This window comes from Mus musculus, chromosome 2 (genome assembly GCF_000001635.26).
Source record: "Mus musculus strain C57BL/6J chromosome 2, GRCm38.p6 C57BL/6J".
NCBI classification, from domain to species: Eukaryota; Metazoa; Chordata; class Mammalia; order Rodentia; family Muridae; genus Mus; species Mus musculus.
The window spans coordinates 65,752,559-65,777,131 of NC_000068.7; the positions used below are offsets into that span (position 1 = coordinate 65,752,559).

At 41.0% G+C, this 24,573-nt stretch overlaps 1 protein-coding gene across 5 annotated transcripts in view; it reads left to right on the top strand.

The window, feature by feature from the left end:
- The window catches only part of Scn2a (sodium channel, voltage-gated, type II, alpha), a 146,684-nt gene extending 131,795 nt beyond the window's left edge, over positions 1 to 14,889 (top strand). For 3 of the 5 annotated variants that reach the window (NM_001346679.2, NM_001099298.3, NM_001346680.1), the window contains exon 27: positions 11,076 to 14,889. In NM_001346679.2, coding sequence (NP_001333608.1) covers positions 11,076 to 12,271 — 1,196 coding nt within the window. In that variant the 3' untranslated portion in view covers positions 12,272 to 14,889. The remainder of the gene's footprint in view (positions 1 to 11,075) is intronic. The other 2 variants (XM_017314945.1, XM_006498583.4) reach the window with 1 other exon arrangement.
- Positions 14,890 to 24,573: the final 9,684 nt, after the last annotated feature.

The following is a 24,573-nucleotide window of genomic DNA, read 5'->3' on the forward strand; positions in this document are numbered from 1 at the left end:
CCACTACAGCTTTGAGTGAAAAACTAACACTCATAGACATAAATCCTTAAAAGTAGTCAGATGACCCTCCCACACATGAACAGTTGCCATAGCACATACTTGTTAGTTTAATTTATTTATAAACATAACCTGCCAAAGTTTGAGATGGTAGATAATCTGGTGCTTTAATAAATCTATACTGAATGAGCCCCTCCCCAAAAAGTAGTCAGATAATATGTAAGTTTAATCTCTTTGATAATCAGAGTGTGTATATGTGTATTGGTATACATATGACACATATAGGCTGTGTATATGTCAATTTGTATACATATGATTCACTTAGGCTTTATAATTTCTTTGAGTTTAGATAGCTCTCTATAATTTGCAATGTTCCTTTTTACAAGTAGACATTGTATTCGGATATCCAAAATTAATTCATTATCATCAAAATATATTAAGTGTTCATGAATAGGATATCAAATAAGAAGCTAAAATTAAATATAATTAGACTTAAAAAAAAAGGTTTGGATCCTGGCAAGCTCCCTGCCAGAGGATAGGTGTCCGCCCAGCCTGGGAGGGAATTTCCAGGGCATCTGCGGGAGACATCTTGGTTCCTGGACTCCACTGAGGCTAGTGTGCATAGGTGAGAGTGTGAACTACAGAAGCTAACAGCTTCTGGGACAGGCAGGAGCCACAGAGCTTCTGAGGCAGCCCCCTTTTTGGGCTCCAGACATCCGGGCACCTTTCCTGCCAGAGAATAGGTGTCCACCGGGCCCGGAAGGGAATTGCCAGAGCATCTGCAAGAGACATCTTGGTTCCCGGACTCCACTGAGACTAGTCTGCACAGGTGAGCGTGTGAACTACAGAAGCTAACAGCTTCTGGGACAAGTTCTGTTTCCGGCCTTCATCTTCTGCCAGGAGGGAAGTCTGAACACCAGATATCTGTGCACCTTCCCAGAAAGAGGAGAGCCTGCCTGCAGAGAGTGCTCTGACCACTGAAACTCAGGAGAGAACTAGTCTCCCAGGTCTGCTGGTAGAGAATAACAGAATCAAGAGAGGAACAAGCTCTAACCAGAGACAACTATAACAACTGACTCCAGAGTTTACCAGATGGTGAAAGAATCTTACAAACAGAAAGCAAGACCACTCACCATCATCAGAATCAAGCACACCCACCTCAGTCAGTCCAGGGCACGCCAACACAACCGAAAACCTAGACCCGGATTTAAAGGCATATCTCAAGATGATGGTAGAAGACATCAAGAAGGTCTTTAATAACTCACTTAAAGAAATACAGGAGAACACTGCTAAAGAGCTGCAAGTCCTTATAGAAAAACAGGAAAACACATCAAAACAGGTGATGGAAATGAACAAAACCATACTAGACCTAAAAAGGGGAGTAGACACAATGAAGAAAACCCAAGCCGGGCATGGTGGCACACGCCTTTAATCCCAGCCCTCGGGAGGCAGAGACAGGTGGATCTCTGAGTTCGAGGCCAGCCTGGTCTACAGAGTGAGTTCTAGGACAGCCGGGGCTACACAGAGAAACCCTGTCTCATAAAACAAAACAAAACAGAACAAAACAAAACAAAACAAAACACCCAAACTGAGGCAAGGCTGGAGATAGAAACCATAGGAAAGAAATCTGGAACCATAGATGCGAGCATCAGCAACAGAATACAAGAGATGGAAGAGAGAATCTCAGGTGCAGAAGATTCCATAGAGAACATCAGCACAACAATCAAAGAAAATGGAAAATGCAAAAAGATCCTAACTCAAAACATCCAGGAAATCCTGTACACAATGAAAAGACCAAACCTACAGATAATAGGAATAGATGAGAATGAAGATTTTTCAACTCAAAGGGCCAGCAAATATTTTCTAAAAAATTATAGAAGAAAGCTTCCCAAACCTAAATAAAAAGAGATGCCCATGAACATACAAGAAGCCTACAGAACTCCAAATAGACTGGACCAGAAAAGAAATTCCTCCCAACACATAATAATCAGAACAACAAATACACTAAATAAAGATAGAATATTAAAAGCAGTAAGGGAAAAAGGTCAAGTAACATATAAAGGCAAGCCTATCAGAATTACACCAGATTTTTCACCAGAGACTGTAAAAGCCAGAAGATCCTGGACAAATGTTATACAGACACTAAGAGAACAGAAATGCCAGCCCAGGCTACTATACCCAGCCAAACTTTGAATTACCGTAGATGGAGAAACCAAAATATTCCATGACAAAACCAAATTCACACATTATCTTTCCACGAATCCAGCCCTTCAAAGGATAACAACAACAAAAACAAAAACAATTGTCTTAGTCAGGGTTTCTATTCCTGCACAAACATCATGACCAAGAAGCAAGTTGGGGAGGAAAGGGTTTATTCGGCTTACACTTCCATGCTGCTGTTCATCACCAAAGGAAGTCAGGACTGGAACTCAAGCAGGTCAGGGAGCAGGAGCTGATGCAGAGACCATGGAGGGATGTTCTTTACTGGCTTGCCTCACCTGGCTTGCTCAGCCTGCTTTCTTATAGAACCCAGACTACCAGCCCTGAGATGGTCCCACCCACAAGGGGCCTTTCCCCTTGATCACTAATTGAGAAAATGCCTTACAATTGCATCTCATGGAGGCATTTCCTCAACTGAAGCTCCTTTCTCTGTGATAACTCCAGCTGTGTCAAGTTGACACAACACTAGCCAGTACAATTGACCCCTTGTCAACTTGACACACAAAAACATCACTAGTAAGCCTCAACCCTTACAATCTTATTCATCCCCATTCTAAATAACTTTAAAAGTCCCACAGTCTTTACATATTCTTAAAATTTCAATCTCTTTAAAATATCCATTTCTTTTAAAATCCAAAGTCTTTTTACAATTAAAAGTCTCTCAACTGTGGGCTCCACTAAAACAGTTTCTTCCTTCAAGAGGGAAAATATCAGGGCACAGTCACAATCAAAAGCAAAAGTCAATCTCCAACCGTCCAATGTCTGGGATCCAACTCACGATCTTCTGGGCTCCTCCAAGGGCTTGGGTCACTTCTCCAGCCAGGCCCTTTGTAGCACACGCATCATCCTCTAGGTTCCAGATGCCTGTACTCCACTGCTGCTGCTGCTCTTGGTGGTCATCCCATGGTACTGGCATCTCCAAAACACTGCATGACCCCTTCAGTCCTGGGCCATCAATTGCAACTGAGGCTGCACTTTCACCAATGGCCTTCCATGGCCTCTCACAGTGCCAAGCCTCAGCTGCTCTGCTCAACTCCTTCATGCCTTCAAAACCAGTACCACCTGGGTGACCCTTACACATTACCAAGTCCAGCCACAGCACAATGTACAACTTTGGCTATATCTGGAACACAGCCACTGTGCTCTCAGAAAACACTTCCCAGAAGATGTCACCTCAATGATGCTGGTCTCTTCTTAATCACCGCTAATTTCTTAGCTCCAGCTAACCAGCATCAATAGTCCCAGTAATGCAAAGTTTTTGCTTTAGTAGTTCTGGTATCTTGTTAATCACAGCTGATTCTTCAGCCCCAGCTAACCAGAACTACAGAATCTTCACAATCAAAACAGCAATGGCCCTGAAAAGAGTCTTTAATTTTCCCTCTGAAATTTCACAAACCAGACCTCCATCTTCTGCAGTGTTCTCAACATTATCTTCCAAGCTCCTACACAACATCTGACAGAGCTCTTAACAATGGATGGATCTTCAAGCCCAAAGTTCCAAAGTCCTTCCACAGTCCTCCCCAGAACATGGTCAGGTTGTCACAGGAATACCCCACTCCTGGTACCAATTTGTCTTAGTCAGGGTTTCTATTCCTGCACAAACATCATGACCAAGAAGCAAGTTGGGGAGGAAAGGGTTTATTCGGCTTACACTTCCATGCTGCTGTTCATCACCAAAGGAAGTCAGGACTGGAACTCAAGCAGGTCAGGGAGCAGGAGCTGATGCAGAGACCATGGAGGGATGTTCTTTACTGGCTTGCCTCACCTGGCTTGCTCAGCCTGCTTTCTTATAGAACCCAGACTACCAGCCCTGAGATGGTCCCACCCACAAGGGGCCTTTCCCCTTGATCACTAATTGAGAAAATGCCTTACAATTGCATCTCATGGAGGCATTTCCTCAACTGAAGCTCCTTTCTCTGTGATAACTCCAGCTGTGTCAAGTTGACACAACACTAGCCAGTACAACAATACAAGGACAGAAACCACATCCTAGGAAAAGCAAGAAAGTAATCCTTCAACAAACCTAAAAGAAGACAGCCACAAGAACAGAATGCCAACTTTAAAAACAAAAATAATAGGAAGCAACAATTACTTCTCCTAATATCTGTTAACATCAATGGACTCAACTCCTCAATAAAAAGACATAGACTAACAGACTGGCTACACAAATAGGACCCAACATTTTGCTGCTTAAAGAAAACCCATCTCAGGGAAAAGGATAGACACTACCACAGAATGAAAGGCTGGAAAACAATTTTCCAAGCAAATGGTCTGAAGAAACAAGCTGGAGTAGCCATTCTAATATCTAATAAGATCGACTTCCAACCCAAAGTCATCAAAAAAGACAAGGAGGGGCACTTCATACTCATCAAAGGTAAAATTTTCCAAGAGGAACTCTCAATTCTGAATATCTATGCTCCAAATACAACGGCAGCCACATTCATTAAAGAAACTTTAGTAAAGCTCAAAGCACACATCGCACCTCACACAATAATAGTGGGAGACTTCAACACACCATTTTCACCAATGGCCAGATTATGGAAACAGAAATTAAGCAGGGACACAGTGAAACTAACAGAAGTTATGAAACTAATGGATCTAACAGATATCTACAGAACATTTTATCCTAAAACAAAAAGATATACCTTCTTCTCAGCACCTCATGGTACCGTCTCCAAAACTGACCACATAATTGGTCACAAAACAACCCTCAACCGATACAAAAATATTGAAATTGTCCATGCATCCTATCAGATCACCATGGACTAAGACTGATCTTCAATAACAAAATAAATAATAGAAAGCCAACACACACGTGGAAACTAAACAACACTCTTCTCAATGATACATTGGTCAAGGAATGAGTAAAGAAAGAAATTAAGGACTTTTTAGAGTTTAATGAAAATGAAGCCACAACATACCCAAACTTATGGGACACAATGAAAACATTTCTAAGAGTAAAACTCATAGTTCTGAGTGCCTCCAAAAAGAAACTAGAGAGAGCACACATTAGCAGCTTGACAACACACCTAAAAGCTCTAGAACAAAAGGAAGCAAATTCACCCAAGAGGAGTAGATGACAGGAAATAATCAAACTCAGGGGCGAAATCAACCAAGTGGAAACAAGAAGAACTATTGAAAGAATCAATCAAACGAGGAGCTGGTTCTTTGATAAAATCAACAAGATAGATAAACCCTTAGCCAGACTCACTAGAGGGCACAGGCAAAGCATCCTAATTAACAAAGTCAGAAATGAAAAGGGAGACATAACAACAGATCCTGAAGAAATTCAAAACACCATCAGATCCTTCGACAAAAGGCTATACTCCACAAAAGTGGAGAACCTGGATGAAATGGACAAGTTTCTAGACAGATACCAGGTGCCAAAGTTAAATCAAGATCAGGTTAATGATCTAAACAGTCCTATATCCCCTAAAGAAATAGAAGCAGTCATTAATAGTCTTGAAACCGAAAAAAGCCCAGGACCAGATGGGTTTGGTGCAGAGTTCTATCAGACCTTCAAAGAAGATCTAATTCCAGTTCTTCACAAACTATTCCACAAAATAGAAACAGAAGGTACTCTACCCAACTCATTCTATGAAGCCACAATTACTCTGTTACCTAAACCAGAGAAAAACCCATCAAAGATAGAGAACTTCAGACCAATTTCCCTTATGAATATTGATGCAAAAATCCTCAATAAAGTTCTTGCTAACTGAATTCAAGAACACATCAAAACAATCATCCATCCTGACCAAGTAGGTTTCATTCCAGGGATGCAAGGATGGTTCAATATACGGAAATCCATCAATGTAATCCAGTATATAAACAAACTCAAAGACAAAAACCACATGATCATCTCATTAGATGCGGAGAAAGCATTTGACAAAATCCAACACCCATTCATGATAAAAGTCTTGGAAAGATCAGGAATTCAAGGCCCATACCTGAACATGGTAAAAGCAATCTACAGCAAACCAGTAGCCAACATCAAAGTAAATGGTGAGAAGCTTGGAGCAATCCCACTAAAATCAGGAACTAGACAAGGGTGCCCACTTTCTCCCTACATATTCAACGCTGTACTTGAAGTCCTAGCCAAAGCAATTCGACAACAAAAGGAGATCAAGGGGATACAAATTGGAAAGGAAGAAGTCAAAATATCACTTTTTGCAGATGATATGATAGTATATATAAGTGACCCTAAAAATTCCACCAGAGAACTCCTAAACGTGATAAACAGCTTCAATGAAGTAGTTGGATATAAAATCAACTCAAACAAGTCAATGGCCTTTCTCTAAACAAAGTATAAACAGGATGAGATAGAAATTAGGGAAACAACACCCTTCTCAATAGTCACAAATAATATAAAGTAACTTGGCATGACTCTAACTAAGGAAGTGAAAGATCTGTATGATAAGAATTTCAAGTCTCTGAAGAAAAAAATTAAAGAAGATCTCAGAAGATGGAAAGAACTCCCATGCTAATGGATTGGCAGGATCAATATACAAAAAATGGCTATCTTGCCAAAAGCAATCTACAGATTCAATGCAATCCCCAACAAAATTCCAACTCAATTCTTCAATGAATTAGAAAGGGCAATCTGTAAATTCATCTGGAATAACAAAAAACCTAGGATAGCAAAAACTCTGCTCAAGGATAAAAAACCTCCAGTGGAATCACCATGCCTGACCTAAAGCTGTACTACAGAGCAATTGTGGTAATAACTGCACGGTACTGGTATAGTGACAGACAAGTAGACCAATGGAATAGAATTGAAAACCCAGAAATGAACCCACACACCTATGGTCACTTCATCTTTGACAGGGAGCAAAATCCATCCAGTGGGAAAAAGACAGCATTTTCAACAAATGGTGCTGGCACAACTGGCTGTTATCATGTAGAAGAATGCAAATTGATCCATTCCTATCTCCTTGTACTAAGGTCAAATCTAAGTGGATTAAGGAACTCCACATAAAACCAGAGACACTGAAACTTATAGAGGAGAAAGTAGGGAAAAGCTTCGAAGATATGGGTAGAGGGGGAAAATTCCTGAATAGAACAGCAAATGGCTGTAAGATTGAGAATCGACAAATGGGTCCTCATAAAATTGCAAAGCTTCTGCAAGGCAAAAGACACCATGAATACGACAAAAAGGCCACCAACAGATTGGGAAAGGATCTTTACCTACCCTAAATCAGATAGGGGACTAATATCCAATATATATAAAGAACTCAAGAAGGTGGACTCCAGGAAATCAAATAACCCCATTAAAAAATGGGGCCTAGAGCTAAACAAAGAATTCTCACCTGAGGAATACCGAATGGCTGAGAAGCACCTGAAAAAAAGTTCAACATCCTTAATCATCAGAGAAATGCAAACCAAAACGACCCTGTGATTCCACCTCACACCAGTCAGAATGGCTAAGATCAAAAATTCAGGTGACAGCAGATGCTGGTGAAGGTGTGGAGAAAGAGGAACACTCCTCCATTGTTGGAGGGATTGCAAGCTTGTACAACCACTCTGGAAATCAGTCTGGCTGTTCCTCAGAAAATTGGACATACTACTGTAGGATCCTGCAATACCTCTCCTGGGCATATATCCAGAAGATATTCCAACCGGTAAGAAGGACACGTGCTCCACTATATTCATAGCAGCCTTATTTATAATAGCCAGAAGCTAGAAAGAACCCAGATGTCCCTCAACAGAGGAATGGATACAGAAAATGTGGTACATTTACACAATGGAGTACTACTCAGCTATTAAAAACAATAAATTTATGAAATTCCTAGGCAAATGGATGGACCTGGAGGGCATCATCCTGAGTGAGGTAACCCAATCACAAAAGAACTCACACAATATGTCCTCACTGATAAGTGAATATTAGCCCAGAAACTTAGAATACCCAAGATATAAGATATAATTTGCTAAACACATGAAACTCAATGAGAATGAAGACCAAAGTGTGGACACTTTGCCCCTTAGAATTGGGAACAAAACACCCATGGAAGGAGTTACAGAGACAAAGTTTGGAGCTGAGATGAAAGGATGGACCATCTAGAGACTGCCATATCCAGGGATCCATCCCATAAACAGCTTCCAAAAGCTGACACCATTGCATACACTAGCAAGATTTTGCTGAAAGGACCCAGATATAGCTTTCTCTTGTGAGACTATGCCGGGGCCTAACAAACACAGAAGTGGATGCTCACAGTCAGCTATTGGATGGATCACAGGGCCCCCAATGGAGGAGCTAGAGAAAGTATCCAAGGAGCTCAAGGGATCTGCAACCCTATAGGTGGAACAACAATATGAACTAACCAGTACCCGCCGGAGCTTGTGTCTCTAGCTGCATATGTATCAGAAGATGGCCTAATTGGCCATCACTGGAAAGAGAGGCCCATTGGTCGTGCAAACTTTATATGCCTCAGTACAGGGGAATGCCAGGGCCAAGAAGTGGGAGTGGGTGGTTGTGGGAGTGGGTTGGGGAGCGTGTGGGAGACTTTTGGGATATCATTGGAAATGTAAATGAAATAAATACGTAATTTTAAAAAATGTTTGGCTATTATTGTTGTTACTAATACTACCACTACCACGACTACTATACTACTACTATCATTATTAATTATTTGATATTCAGATAAAGTCTCTGGCCCAGGAATATGTTAGGCAAATGCTCTACCACTGAATGAGGTCCTAATCACTAGATTTAGCCTACTAGAGGAAAAAGAATATAGATACTGACAGTGAAAAAATGTACCAGGCATATCTCATGGCTTTGGACTCTTCAAATAATGTGTTCTGTATAAATTAAAGGTCATAACAACTCCACACTTAGCAAGTTCATTTGCACCATTTTTCAACAGATTACGTGATAATAGCATTTCTAGCAAAAGGTATTTTTCATTAAGATCCACAGTTTGGAGGTGCAATGCTATTCTATATTTAAACAAATATATTGCAAATATAAACTTGTATTTGCACTGAGAAGATTATATAATTTGTTTTCTTTTAAAAGAATATATGTTTGGATATCTTGCCTTTGTGCATGCATGCAAGACCCATTGAGGTCAGAAAAGGTCACTGGGTCCCTAGAATTAGAGGCAGTTGAGCCAGAGTTCTAGGAGGTAGACAGATGTGAGACTATAAAACCTGACCTCCTAGGAGGTGAGAATGGTGGGGTGGTGAGCTGAGGCTCATCAGAGACCTTGGAGGGATTGGAAGCCATGAACCGCTCTTCCATCTGGATTTGAAGGGCATCCATCTCTCCACTCTCACCCAGGACCCGCTTTGTAAAAGCAAATAAGATGTCCAGGCAGTGGATGCGGTCTCCACTCACCATGGGCAGGTCCATGGCAATGAGCTGCACTTTGTTTGGCTTTGAGATGAGGAGGGGAGGATCTAGGGCTGCTGCAAAGTCAGAGTATAAACAGGGAGATGTGGTAACTAAGCGACAGTTTCATAAAAGCAAGAAGTTCTTGTCGCAACTGCACAGTAGGATCACTACAAATAGCAGTAATACACTTTAAAATGGCAAGAAAGGGTTTTGAATCTTTTCACTGCAACAATGAAGGTTTCAAGGTAAGTGTAGACAACCAGGCGATGTATACTTGTATGGAAACATCACCTGTATCTCACAAATATCCACGTTTGTAACATTTTATGCAATAATTAAAACATTTGTTTAATTTTTAAAGAAAGGCTTGGGGGTAAAGAAGATCTGTCAGGAGGTTTTGCTTTCTCCACTACTTCTCAGTTCTTACCTAGTGTGAGTTACGTCATTGCTCCAATGATTGATCTGCCAATGAATTAAGTACTGTTGTAGTGGTAAATTATGCAAGGAAGTTGGCTTGGGTCTGGGTTTATTATGAAGGCTCTGAAGATGTTATCTAAGAAAAACCAAAGTTGGTATTTTGGTCATATAAGGATACATTAACCCAAGATTTAGAGGTCATTTCCAAGTGAATCTGCCTTGCATGCTTGTGTGTTCGGCAGTACATGTGTTCAACTAGGAAAGAAATACTGTCATGAGTTCTCATTGGAAATATACAGTTACATGCTTCGTCATATAGTTCTTACATGAACAATAGCCCTATTGTTTTAGAAGTATAATTGACATCTTTAGACATCTAATAGTTTGTCTTTCTATGATAGAAGATATTTTAATGAGGAAAATGGCCATTCATATCTTCATTTAGAATGGTAGTTCTCAACTTTCCTAGTGCTGCTACCCTGTAATACAGGTCCTCATGTTGTGGTGACCCCCTAACTATAAAATTATTTTCATTGTTAATTCATAACTGTAATTTTTCTATTATGAATTGCAATGTAAATACCTATGTTTCTGATGGTCTTTTTTTTTAATTTTTTAAGTTTTTTTTTCTTTTTTATTATCTTTTTATTAGATATTTTCTTTTTTTTCCATTTTTTATTAGGTATTTAGCTCATTTACATTTCCAATGCTATACCAAAAGTCCCCCATACCCACCCTCTGATGGTCTTAAGTGACCCCTATGAAAGGGTTGTTCAACCCCCAAGGGTTTGCAGTTCACAGATTGAGATTGAAAATAAAAAACCTCAATAGTATAACACCAAATATACCAATGTCATTTTAGTGAATTAATATTGCAGTTTATTTGCATACACAATACATACATATATACACATGTAACCTTAGACATATACTCATGACTATCTCTGTATAGCTAACTAGATTAGGTAAAATTATTAATAAATGTATATGTATTGTTATTTATGTAATTCCTATATGTGCAGTTTGTAAGATAGATAGTACTTATATTAATCATTTAAACTTTCCTTCACTGCAGTCAGTAACATTATTGGCTATTGTCTTTTCGCAGGGATGTTTCTCGCGGAGCTGATAGAGAAGTATTTCGTGTCCCCTACCCTGTTCCGAGTCATCCGCCTGGCCAGGATTGGACGAATCCTACGCCTGATCAAAGGCGCCAAGGGGATCCGCACGCTGCTCTTTGCTCTGATGATGTCCCTTCCTGCGCTGTTTAACATCGGCCTCCTGCTTTTCCTGGTCATGTTCATCTACGCCATCTTTGGGATGTCCAACTTTGCCTACGTTAAGAGGGAAGTTGGGATTGATGACATGTTCAACTTTGAGACCTTTGGCAACAGCATGATCTGCCTGTTCCAAATCACCACTTCTGCGGGCTGGGATGGACTGCTGGCCCCTATACTAAATAGTGGACCTCCCGATTGTGACCCTGAAAAAGATCATCCTGGAAGCTCGGTGAAGGGAGACTGTGGGAACCCATCTGTGGGGATTTTCTTTTTTGTCAGCTACATCATCATATCCTTCCTGGTTGTGGTGAACATGTACATTGCTGTCATCCTGGAGAACTTCAGCGTTGCCACAGAAGAAAGTGCAGAGCCTCTGAGTGAGGACGACTTTGAGATGTTCTACGAAGTCTGGGAGAAGTTCGACCCTGACGCCACCCAGTTCATAGAGTTCTGCAAGCTCTCTGACTTTGCAGCTGCCCTGGATCCTCCCCTCCTCATCGCAAAGCCAAACAAAGTGCAGCTCATTGCCATGGACCTGCCCATGGTGAGTGGAGACCGCATCCACTGCCTGGACATCTTATTTGCTTTTACAAAGCGGGTCCTGGGTGAGAGTGGAGAGATGGATGCTCTTCGAATCCAGATGGAAGAGCGGTTCATGGCTTCCAATCCCTCCAAGGTCTCTTATGAGCCCATTACCACCACTCTGAAGCGCAAACAAGAGGAGGTGTCTGCTATTGTCATCCAGCGAGCTTACAGACGCTATCTTCTGAAACAGAAAGTTAAGAAGGTTTCGTCTATATATAAAAAAGACAAGGGTAAAGAAGATGAGGGAACGCCCATCAAAGAAGACATCATCACGGATAAACTGAATGAGAATTCAACTCCAGAGAAGACTGACGTGACACCCTCCACCACTTCGCCACCTTCCTACGATAGCGTGACCAAACCGGAGAAGGAAAAATTTGAAAAGGACAAATCAGAAAAAGAGGACAAGGGGAAAGATATCAGGGAAAGTAAAAAGTAAAAAAATAAAAAATTAATGAAAATTAAAAATTAAAAAAAAAAGAATATTCCATTTTGTGATCAACTGTTTACAGCCTGTGTTGGTGATGTATCTGCGACTCCCTCAGGAGGTCTATGCCAAACTGACTGTTTCTATAAGTGTATACTTAAGGTCAGTGCCTATAACCAGACAGGACCTCGGGTCAGCAAAGTGGGACTCGCCAAACCAGACAAAGAGCACCGACAGGAGGCTTCTGTTTTCGCAACCAGCTGACACTGCTGAAGAGTGGAGGAGAGCAATGGCTACTCAGACCAGAGGAACATTTGGAAATGGGGAGGAAAGTTAAATTTTTATGTAAATTTAACATGTGACACTTGATAGCATTAACTGTCACCACCGTTTGTGTTTTAACTGCCACACCTGCCATATTTTTACAAAATGTGTGCTGTGACTTTATCACCTTTTTTTTTTTTTTAATTCACGGGTTGTTTACTCTTATATGTGACTATTTTTGTAACTGGGTTTACGTTTGGGGAGAGGGATTAAGGAGGGGATACTACATTTCTCTGTGTATAATGAGATCTATTTTCAATGAAGGCATGCTGCAGTTTTCATCCACACATGACAATATCCCATCACACACGGAAAGGGTATACTTCTCATTTCAGGATGTTTTTAGATTTTTTGAGGTGCTTAAATAGCTATTCATATTTTTAAGGTGTTTCATCCAGAAGAATTTTAATGTGCCTGTAAATGTTCCATAGAGTCACAACCATCAAAGAGTTGTTTTATTTTTACATAGTTCATTATATGTACATGTATATATGTATATATGTATATGGCCGTGTATATACATATATATGTATACACACATGCATACATATGCACACACAGACCATCACATGCTCAGAGTCCAGGCAGCATGACTATAACATTTTTTGATAAGTGTCCTTTGGTAAAAAAAAAAAAAAAGTATATATATATATATATCCTCTCAGTCCTTTCTAAGAAACCCAAACTACCAAAAACCATCCCCACAGCCACTTTCTGAAGTTGGTTCTGCTTTTTTTCCTGCAGTATTGTTTAGCCATCTTCTGCTCTTGGTAAGGTTGACATAGTGTATGTCAATTAAAACAAAACAAAACAAAACAAAAGTCTGCTTTGTAAATAGTAATTTTACCCAGTGGTGCATGTTTGAGCCAACGAAAATGATTTAAGCACAGTATTTACTGCATCAAATATGTACCACAGTTAAGTATAGTTTGCAAGCTTTCAACAGGTGACATGACGTCATTGGTTCCCTTAGAGTTTGAAGCTGTCACTGCTGCATGTCTCTCTTGCTGCTGCTGCTGTATCTTAACCCTTCTGCTGTTCAGAAGTCTAATAGGGAAGCCATATGTCAGAGGTGGAGTGAAGTGGATTGTTCCATCAGGAACTCAATCTTCACGACACTGAGCAATGTGTTGCAGTAAACAAGGAAGAAATCCCTGCTCTTTGTTCTCCCTACCCTTAATTGAACACTCCGGTGAGATGTCTGACAGTGTAAACAAGTGGCAAGCTACTTAGATCTGTTGAAGGTATATGGTTAGAGTTTTCTAAGAAATATACATATTGTAAAAAAAAATGGGGGGAGTTCAGTTTATTTTATTTCGAAGCCTTTTGTACATAAAATGGGAAATTAAAAGTATCTTCAGGTTGATGTCACAGTCCTATCATTAGTTTCTGTTCCCGGCACTTTTTAATTAAGGCACTCCGCCAAGGAAGAGAGAGATAAGGCCTAAGAGGCAGTACAGGGCTCTGCTGTCATTGTTGGTACTGTGGACTTGCACATATTTCCACTTGAAACAATTCTCATTCCAAGTCTAATGTCCATTTGCTTTCAATAGTGATGCCTTATCATTGACAAGAGATTTCAAGGGGAGCAGATGATAGATACTCTAGGCATTATCTGAGTGGGATGTACTCACCTAGCCTTCCCCTCCATTCATCCATCTTCTTAATGTTCGTTTATACAGATAGATGGATAGATAGAATCTTACTGACCCACATGGCACTAGAGCTGTATCAGATATGATTTGGGAACCAAGTTTTCTTCTCTCTCTCTCTCTCTCTCTCTCTCTCTCTCTCTCTCTCTCTCTCTCTCTCTCTCTCTCTTTCTCTCACTGTTTTCCACCAAACCAGTTAGTGAAATGATCTTGCCAATCACAAACGTTTTGTTTCACAAAAACAACCTTCATTGTAGATCCTTTATACTAAAGCTGTTGATTTGTAGTGTGTTGAATGCATGCGGGAAAATGCTATGACCATACAGAGCTACCGGTAAGCCACATTACAATCAAGCCAAAAGAATAAAGATTTTTTTTTTTGCTTTTGTTTCTGTATTTATTGTTTTGTCTGTGTTTCTATCCTCGAGATGCCAGTTAGAGGTAAATTTCTATCGTGTAAAAATGATCTATCTGAAAATTTTAAATGTAAAAAGTACGCATTAAGTATAATAATTCATCTTTAAATTTTTCATGGAATGGAAACTGAGAAGAATGTATTGGATATCTAGTTTTAATATTGGCCAAAATCCACAGATATGGTACCAGGTAGAGTAGTGGAAAGTTACAAAAAATTAATAAAAAAATTGACTAACATTTTAAGTTGTGCATTCTTTCTTCTCTCCTCTGCCTGTTGTTTGGTTTTTCGCTTTCACTTCAGTCCTTACACAGTCACAGTCAACTGTCCTATGCTCTTTTTTACCCCTCTATCAGACACTGGCAGGTTTTCAGAAGACTATTTACCTCGATTCTTTTCCATTCACCAAAATCTTGGTCAGCTAAGTACACATGGGCCACTAATGCCATTCTGCCACTTTGAAGATGGCACATTCTATCTGTAAATTATATATATATATACACACATATATGTATGTGTGTGTATAATTGTCTTAGCAAAACTTCCAAGAAAGCTTAGCGATCAGTTCTTCATACTATAAAATACATAATCAAAATTCACAGGCTTCCTCTTCTCTTTTAATTATGAGCAGTCTGACAAGTGCCTCTCAACTCTAATTGCATCTTAGAATTATTTGTGAAGCTTCTGTAGAAATGTCAATGTTGAGTTCCTATATCTGGAGGGGAGACCTAGTCATCCAGTGTCTGTAAGACTCTTCACTGCTGATGAATCATAGTAAGACTGGGAATCAATGTCCAATAGGAAGACGTCTACATGAGAAGGTTCTGCCCCTTTCCCCTCTCTTTTACTCAGTGTGTAAAGAGAGTACTGCTATGATTCCGAAGTATTTATCTCCCAGTATAAGGACAGTGAAGATTTGATAGTGATCTACTTATACTCTTGTATTATTCTACTTAGGGGAAATAATTAGAATATTAGAGTGATCTAGAGAAATTCACGTCACAAATATGTGTTCAACATGGGACCCAGCCATCCATAATGCATACTGGGTAATTGGATTGTGAGAGTAGTTTAAGTAGCATTAGGAATTTATAAAAAATCCCATAGGGAACTCTAATATACTCTGTTGCATGAAGGCCACTAGTCAGGACTGATGGGAGTTCACAGTGATTAGCACAGCTGTCATTAACATTCAAAGATAGCCAGGAGGGCTGGGGAGATGGCTCACTAGTTCAGATCACTTGCTGCTTTTCCAGAGGTGAGATATTTGGTTTTCAGCACTTACATAGTGGCTCATCAAGTCTGTATCTCTAGTTCTAGGGGATCTAACACCTCTTTTGGCCACTGCAAGCACAGGACATGCACATGTACACAGAAATACAGGCAGACAAGATAGTCATACCCTTTTTTAAAATGCTAGGTTAGAGTGACTTCACTATTCCACTACTCCATTCCTGATGCTCTGCATGTAATTAGTTGTTTTCCTGAACTTCGTGGAATGCAGAACAACTAACAAACAGCAGGAAAGAAAGAAGAGAGGAGCCAGCAGTGGTGGCGCACGCCTTTAATCCCAGCACTTGAGAGGCAGAGGCAGGCAGATTTCTGAGTTCAAGGCCCGCCTAGTCTACAGAGTGAGTTCTAGGACAGCCAGGGCTACACAGAGAAACCCTGTATGGAAAAATGAAAGGAAAAAGAATGAAAGAAAGAAGAGAGGATAAGAATAAACAATGGGAGTATGGGGAAAGAAATGTGAGAGGTTCCTTCCTAAAAGATCATGTGGAAATGGCTGCTCTAAGTACCAGCAACAGTGGTAGGGAAGGACAAAATAGGAATAAGAGGAAGAAATCTTTTCTGCTTGCCAAAATTTGGGACCTGTAAAGTATATCTTTCTCCTATCACTTTCTGTGTAAAAGGTGAAGACAAAGGGAAAATAAATGTTATCATGACCCCACAGATCCACAAGTAGTCTTGTGCACGCCGGACTCGACCAGCAAGAATGACGCTGCAACAGGATCCTTCTGCACACGTTTATTGGGAGAGCTTGATTGCAGAGGCGAAGAGACCCCCCCCCCCCCAGCCCAGAACTGGTGCTGCTTATATAGGCCTAGGAGAGGCGTGTTTCACACCCAGATTGGTAATGCACTAAGCCTCATTTGCATGTTCCTCATCTGATTGGCTACTCTCTCTCTCTGTACCTCACAAAGCCTCATTATCATGCCGGGGCCAGGCAGTGTCTTTGCAAAAAACTTTACTGCATATGTACACATTGGTTGTTTGTCCAAACTTATGCGTGGTGGCCAGCAATAGTCAGCGCCACTCTGCAACGGCACATGTGGCTTCCCACAAAGTAGTGGTTTTTTTTTCCTTTTATATCATTCATATGAAATAAATAAAAGCCAACACATCTATATCAGCTCCGTGTTCAGAGCTGAGAGATATCAGACAAGCATGAGCCACCAGACTCTATCACGGCAGTTCTTGCTAACAAGCTGAGAAGAAACTGAGAAGAAAAACAGAAACAAAAATGGAACTTAAAGATCAAACAAACAAATTAACAAACAAACACACAATTCATACGAAGGATGGCCTTTCCTTCAGTCTCTGCTCTACACTTTGTCTCCATATATGCTCCCATGAGTATTTTGTTCCCCCTTCTAAGAGAGACTGAAGCATCAACACTTTGGTCTTCCTTCTTCTTGAGCTTCATGTGGTCTGTGAATTATACCTTGGGTACTAGGAGCTTTTGAGTTAATATCTACTTATCAGTGAGTGCATACCATGTGTGTTCTTTTGTGATTGTGTTACTTCACTTAGGATGATATTTTCTAGTTCCATCCATTTGGTGAAGAATTTCATGAAGTTATTGATTTTAATAGCTGAGTAGTATAAATTGTGTGAATTTACCACATTTTCTGTATCTGTTCCTCTGTTGAAGGGCATCTGTGCTCTTTCCAGCTTCTGGCTATTATAAATAAGGCTGCTATGAATATAGTAGAGCATGTGTCCTTCTTATATGGAGAATCTTTTGGGTATATGCTCAGGAGTGGTATCCTCAGGTAATATGTCCGATTTTTTGAGGAACCACCAGACTGATTTCCAGAGTGGTTGTACCAGCTTGCAATCCCACCAGTAATGGAGGAGTGTTCCTCTTTCTACACATCTTTGCCAGCATCTGCTGTCACCTGAGTTTTTGCTCTTAGCCATTCTGACTGGTGTGAGGTGGAAACTCAGGGTTGTTTTGATTTGCATTTCCCTGATGGTTAAGGATGTTGAACATTTCTTTAGGTGCTTCTCCTTCATTTGATAATTTTCAGTTGAAAATTCTTTGTTTAGCTCTGTACCCCACTTTTTAATAGGGTTATTTGGTTCTCTGGAGTCTACCTTCTTGAGTTCTTTGTATATATTGGATATTAGCCTTCTATTGGATGTAGGGTTGGTAAAGATCTTTTTCCAATCTGTTGGGTGCCACTTTGTCCTATTGACAGTGTTCTTTGACTTACAAGCTGTATTGCAGAGCAAAAGTGATATATAAAACAAACAAACAACAACAACAAAAAAAACCAAACTGTGTGGTTTTGGTACAGAGAGAGGAAGAAGATCAATGGAATAGAATTGATAACCCAGAAATGAACCTACACACCTATAGTCACTTGATCTTTGACAAAGGAGCTTAAATCATCCAGTGGAAAAAAGGACAGCATTTTCAACAAATGGTGCTGGTTCAAATGGAACTCATCGTGCAAGAGAATGCAAATCAATCTATTCTTATCTCTGGTACAAAGCTCAAGTCCAGGTGGATCACGGACCTCCACATAAAACCAGATACACTGAAACTAATAGTAAGGAGAAAATGGGGAAGAGCCTTGAATACATGGGCACAGGAGAAAATGTCCTGAACAGAACACCAATGGCTCTAAAATCAAGAATTGATAAATGGGACCTCATAAAATTGGAAAGTCTATTTTTCAAATTTAACAAGTTATTGCTAGTTGAGGAAACGAAATATAGTTGGTTTGCTAAATAGCATGATGCTATTATGTATATAATGTAATATAATTAATATATATTCTGTGTGAATGTGTGTGTATAGGTGCTGGTGAAGGCCAGAATAGAGTGGGATATTGTATTGCTCTGGAAATGGAGGTATGGCAGTTATGAGCCACCTCTTAGGAATGCTCAAAAACAAACTCAGGTCTTTGAAAAAGGAAGAGTGACTCTTAGCCACTGAACGATCTCTTCAGTCACTTAAAGAAAATCTTGCCGGGCAGTGGTGGCACGTGCCTTTAATCCTAGCACTTGGGAGGCAGAGACAGGCAAATTTCTGAGTTCAAGGCCAGCCTGGTCTACAGAGTGAATTCCAGGACAGCCAGAGCTACACAGAGAAACCCTGTCTCAAAAACAAACAAACAAACAAACAAACAAAACAAACAAACAAAAAGAAAAAAAGAAAGAAAAGAGAAGAGAAGAAAAAGAAAAAGAAAGACTTAATTGGAGTGACACTACTTAGTCCCAAAGCCCCTAACCAAAACCATTTCACTGCAGAGCAGTTTAATTTATGACTTCACACAGTCAGGTCTTAGCCTAGGGAAGGGGAGGTGCTCTCCTGTTGACTTCACACAAGAGTGGCTGTTACATTCTTAATGATTGTCCCCAATAGCATTTCTCTAACCTCTGAATTTCTCATTGGCTGAGTTCTTCAGGGAGGCTTCCAGTGTCTGGAATTGGCCCCTCCCCCAACTCCTCACCTTATTGGCTCATGATACTGAACCTTATCTGCTGAATATACAGGAACTCTTTTGAAACACCAATACATTGGTTCAGACACATAGCAAGCTTCTTGTACATTTTCACCTCTAGGAAGTACTGAAAGAACCTACACAAGCAGGAATCAAATGCTTGCATGGGAAGACAGGGCCTAGTACCTCCTGATTATTTGTTGTCAATGTAAATGTTGGTTATATTTCCTCAGATAAAGAGATGAGATGAGAGCTGTACCCAAGCTTCACAAATATACGGCTTGGGCTGAGCCCAGAGCGTTTCTGTCTATCTCTAGTCCTAGAACGGGAAGCTTCTAGTTTCCATACAATCTAATCTTCTGCAAGCCTAGACCTTGAAGGTTTTGGCTTCCAGCTTTCTTTTGCTAATCTAGGCCTAGAATATTTTAGCCTCTGAGACTTACTGCTGAATAAGCTCACCCTTTCTGATGCTTTCTGAACTCTGGCTGGCAAGTTCAACTCAACAGTTCTGGCTCAAACTCCTCTCCAAACTGACTGACTCAAACTGGCTTCTCTCCGCTTCTGACTGAACTACTTTGCTTGGCCTCAAGCTATCTCTGGCAATCTGTTCTAATTGTCTGGCTCCTTTCATTCTCTGGCTCATTTCATTTCATTCATGGAGTAACCCTCTGAATCTTTAAGCAAGCCCCCACATAAACACTTTACTTTATTAGAGTTGCTAAGATATCTCTGTTTAAAGGAAGGAATAGCATTTCTGAATGTTTGATTATGCTGCAAAGTTTAGAATGAAGCCCTGATTAACTTTTATCTACTTAGATCATTGCTGTGACAGCCTTCACTTCACTTCACATGACACAGGCTCTCCTTGACCCGTCCAGCAGGTCCGGTTATTCGAGGGTCTCAAGGGGACCTTCTCCTAAGAACCAAATGGGGGGATAGAGAGAGACGAGGACCAAGTGCGAGAACAACATGGAAACATTCTGAGTGGCATCAAGGTCCCAATGTATTAGCAAGGCTCAAGGTTTAAATGCACAAGCAAAAGGGGAAGTACTTCTCAGCAGGAAGAATGGGGCAACAGAAATGCACCTCAGCAGGAGGGATGGGGCATCTGAAAAAGAGGAAGTACTTCTCAGCAGGAGGGATGGAGCAGCGGAAATTTTTCTTTTGGCGACTACACAGGGAAGCAGGAACTTGGTGTATCAGGGTACATCTTGAGGTCAGGACATCTATGCTGACTTAGGGCTGGAACAATCTGTGGTTGTTCTTGGAGTGGTGCATCGGTGGCCCACTTTTGACCCCCTTTTCTTCTGGGGGGGGGGGAGAGGCCGAATTCAGAGATCAGGACAATAGTGTTGTCTTAATAGCTCCCAACATCTCCTTTTCAAATCTCCATTAGTTTCTATAAGGGCAAGGGGTACATTTTAGCAAAACTTATGTTTTGAAAAGTTAACAATTTATGAAGCAAATATTTATTACACCATTTCCTCTTTATATTTGCAGGTTCAACCTTTAAAAACCTTACATTATCTACCTGAAACATGATACCTCAGTTTCTCCCATCCAACATCTTACATAAAGACCTTTCCCTCTCATTCATGTCTGACTTCTTTGGGGAATATAGAGATGCTCAAGTACTTTTCATAGGATGCCTGATTTTTAAGAGAGCATTATAATTTTTATTCTACTTTATCATATTCCAGATTACAAAAGTCAATTTTAATACAAGTATATAATGTACTTTAAACGTACCCACCTCATGTCTTGTTCCCAATTCCTCTTCTCCTGCTCTTCACATCTTAGTATCTTTGGTCCTTAGACAATTTCATGTCTACTTTCATATCACCTGTGTCGCAGTCTCCACTCTGTCGGAGACAAGAACGACAAGGACACCAAGGCAGGTTCATGCAGAAACTTCTTTACTTGTGGCTTTTTCCCCTACAGCTCTCTTCCCCAGCAGTTTCTTCTTCTACTCCTTGTAGCTTTACTTACAACCAACTTCTTCTACTTAGGGCAAGGGCTACAACAATAGCCGACTGACCTCATCCCGCTCCACCCCACCTCATCCAATCAGAAATCACACACGCTCCAGGCACGAGCTCAGGTCGGTCACCGATAGGCTGACAGGTCCGGATCACGAGGAACAGTTCAACCTGGCAGGCAGCCCACGCATGCAGCCTCACTGCGCATGCTCGGGCAAGGCAGTAAACATGTGGGGCTCACAGGGCCTGGCAATGGGCCAGGGCGCCATCTCGGCCCATGTGGCCGCACCTGCTTCCCGCAACCTGTCCATCTATGGTTTTAGATATCTGTATAAAACCTAGGGCCTAAAATAAGGGACCACATGTGGTATTTCTCTTCCTATGACCAACTATATTAACTTTATATTGTTGATTCCGTTTATAGCCATTCTCCTGAAATCACTGTGACTATTCTTTTTTTCCATTGTGTACGTACACCATAACTTTTTCTATCCATTTCTCTGTTGACAGACTCCTAGCTTTGCTGTATAGCTTAGCTAATGTGAACAACACTGCATTTAACATGGACATGCAAGCATTTCTGGGGAAGGTTCACTTGGAATCCATCTAGGAATAATATATTTGGGCCATGTTGTATCAGTTATGAGGAATCTTTAACCTGACTTCCACACTGTGTGGACAGTTTGCATCTCATCTGCAGTGTATAACAGTTCCCTCTGACCCAACCTCACCAGTGACTACCATTCTGACTAGGGTAAAATGGAATCTCAATGTAGTTTGTGTGCATTCCCCTGATGAGTAGTGAGGTTAAACCTGTTTTTCATATTTTTATTGGCCATTTGTAGTCCACCTTTTGAAAACTGGCCCCCTTATTTCATTCTCCCTTTTGCTGATTGGGTTGTTTTGGTTTCTTATTATTTCATTTTCTGAGATCTTTGTATTTTCTGGATATTAATATTCTGTCAGATGTGTAAGTAGCAAAGATTTCTCCCATCCTGCAGCTACCTCTTTACTCAGCTACCTCCTCTTCTCTGGAGAGGCTTTATGACATCATGAAATCCCATTTGTCCATTGCTGCCATTATTGTGTGAACAACAGAGTCCAGAAAGTCTTTACCAGTGCTTAGACCTTAAGTGTTTTTGTCCTCTACCCAGTTTAAGACTTACATCATGGTCCGGGACCCGCCGAACTTAGGAAATTAGTCTGAACAGGTGAGAGGGTGCGCCAGAGAACCTGACAGCTTCTGGAACAGGCGGAAGCACAGAGGCGCTGAGGCAGCACCCTGCGTGGGCCGGGGACAGCCGGCCACCTTCCGGACCAGAGGACAGGTGCCCACCCGGCTGGGGAGGCGGCCTAAGCCACAGCAGCAGCGGTCGCCATCTTGGTCCGGGACCCGCCGAACTTAGGAAATTAGTCTGAACAGGTGAGAGGGTGCGCCAGAGAACCTGACAGCTTCTGGAACAGGCAGAAGCACAGAGGCGCTGAGGCAGCACCCTGTGTGGGCCGGGGACAGCCGGCCACCTTCCGGACCAGAGGACAGGTGCCCGCCCGGCTGGGGAGGCAACCTAAGCCACAGCAGCAGCGGTCGCCATCTTGGTCCCGGGACTCCAAGGAACTTAGGAATTTAGTCTGCTTAGGTGAGAGTCTGTACCACCTGGGAACTGCCAAAGCAACACAGTGTCTGAGAAAGGTCCTGTTTTGGGCCTTCTTCTTCGGCCAGGAGGAGGTCCAAATACAAGATATCTGCGCACCTTCCCTGTAAGAGAGCTTGCCAGCAGAGAGTGCTCTGAGCACTGAAACTCAGAGGAGAGAATCTGTCTCCCAGGTCTGCTGATAGACGGTAACAGAATCACCAGAAGAACAATCTCTAAACAGAGTCAACTATAACTACTAACTCCAGAGATTACCAGATGGCGAAAGGTAAACGGAGGAATCTTACTAACAGGAACCAAGACCACTCACCATCACCAGAACCCAGCACACCCACTTCGCCCAGTCCAGGGAACCCCAACACACCTGAGAACCTAGACCTAGATTTAAAAGCATATCTCATGATGATGGTAGAGGACATCAAGAAGGACTTTAATAAATCACTTAAAGAAATACAGGAGAACACTGCTAAAGAGTTACAGACCCTTAAAGAAAAGCAGGAAAACACAGCCAAACAGGTAGAAGTCCTTACAGAAAAAGAGGAAAAAACATACAAACAGGTGATGGAAATGAACAAAACCATACTAGACCTAAAAAGGGAAGTAGACACAATAAAGAAAACTCAAAGCGAGGCAACACTAGAGATAGAAACCCTAGGAAAGAAATCTGGAACCATAGATTTGAGCATCAGCAACAGAATACAAGAGATGGAAGAGAGAATCTCAGGTGCAGAAGATTCCATAGAGAACATCGGCACAACAATCAAAGAAAATGGAAAATGCAAAAAGATCCTAACTCAAAATATCCAGGAAATCCAGGACACAATAAGAAGACCAAACGTACGGATAATAGGAGTGGATGAGAATGAAGATTTTCAACTCAAAGGTCCAGCAAACATCTTCAACAAAATTATTGAAGAAAACTTCCCAAATCTAAAGAATGAGATGCATATGAACATACAAGAAGCCTACAGAACTCCAAATAGACTGGACCAGAAAAGAAATTCCTCCCGACACATAATAATCAGAACATCAAATGCACTAAATAAAGATAGAATACTAAAAGCAGTAAGGGAAAAAGGTCAAGTAACATATAAAGGCAAGCCTATCAGAATTACACCAGATTTTTCACCAGAGACTATGAAAGCCAGAAGAGCCTGGACAGATGTTATACAGACACTAAGAGAACACAAACTGCAGCCCAGGCTACTATACCCAGCCAAACTCTCAATTATCATAGAGGGAGAAACCAAAGTATTCCACGACAAAACCAAATTCACGCATTATCTCTCCACGAATCCAGCCCTTCAAAGGATAATAACAGAAAAAAACCAATACAAGAACGGGAACAACGCCCTAGAAAAAACAAGAAGGTAATCCCTCAACAAACCTAAAAGAAGACAGCCACAAGAACAGAATGCCACCTTTAACAACTAAAATAACAGGAAGCAACAATTACTTTTCCTTAATATCTCTTAACATCAATGGTCTCAACTCGCCAATAAAAAGACATAGACTAACAAACTGGCTACACAAACAAGACCCAACATTTTGCTGCT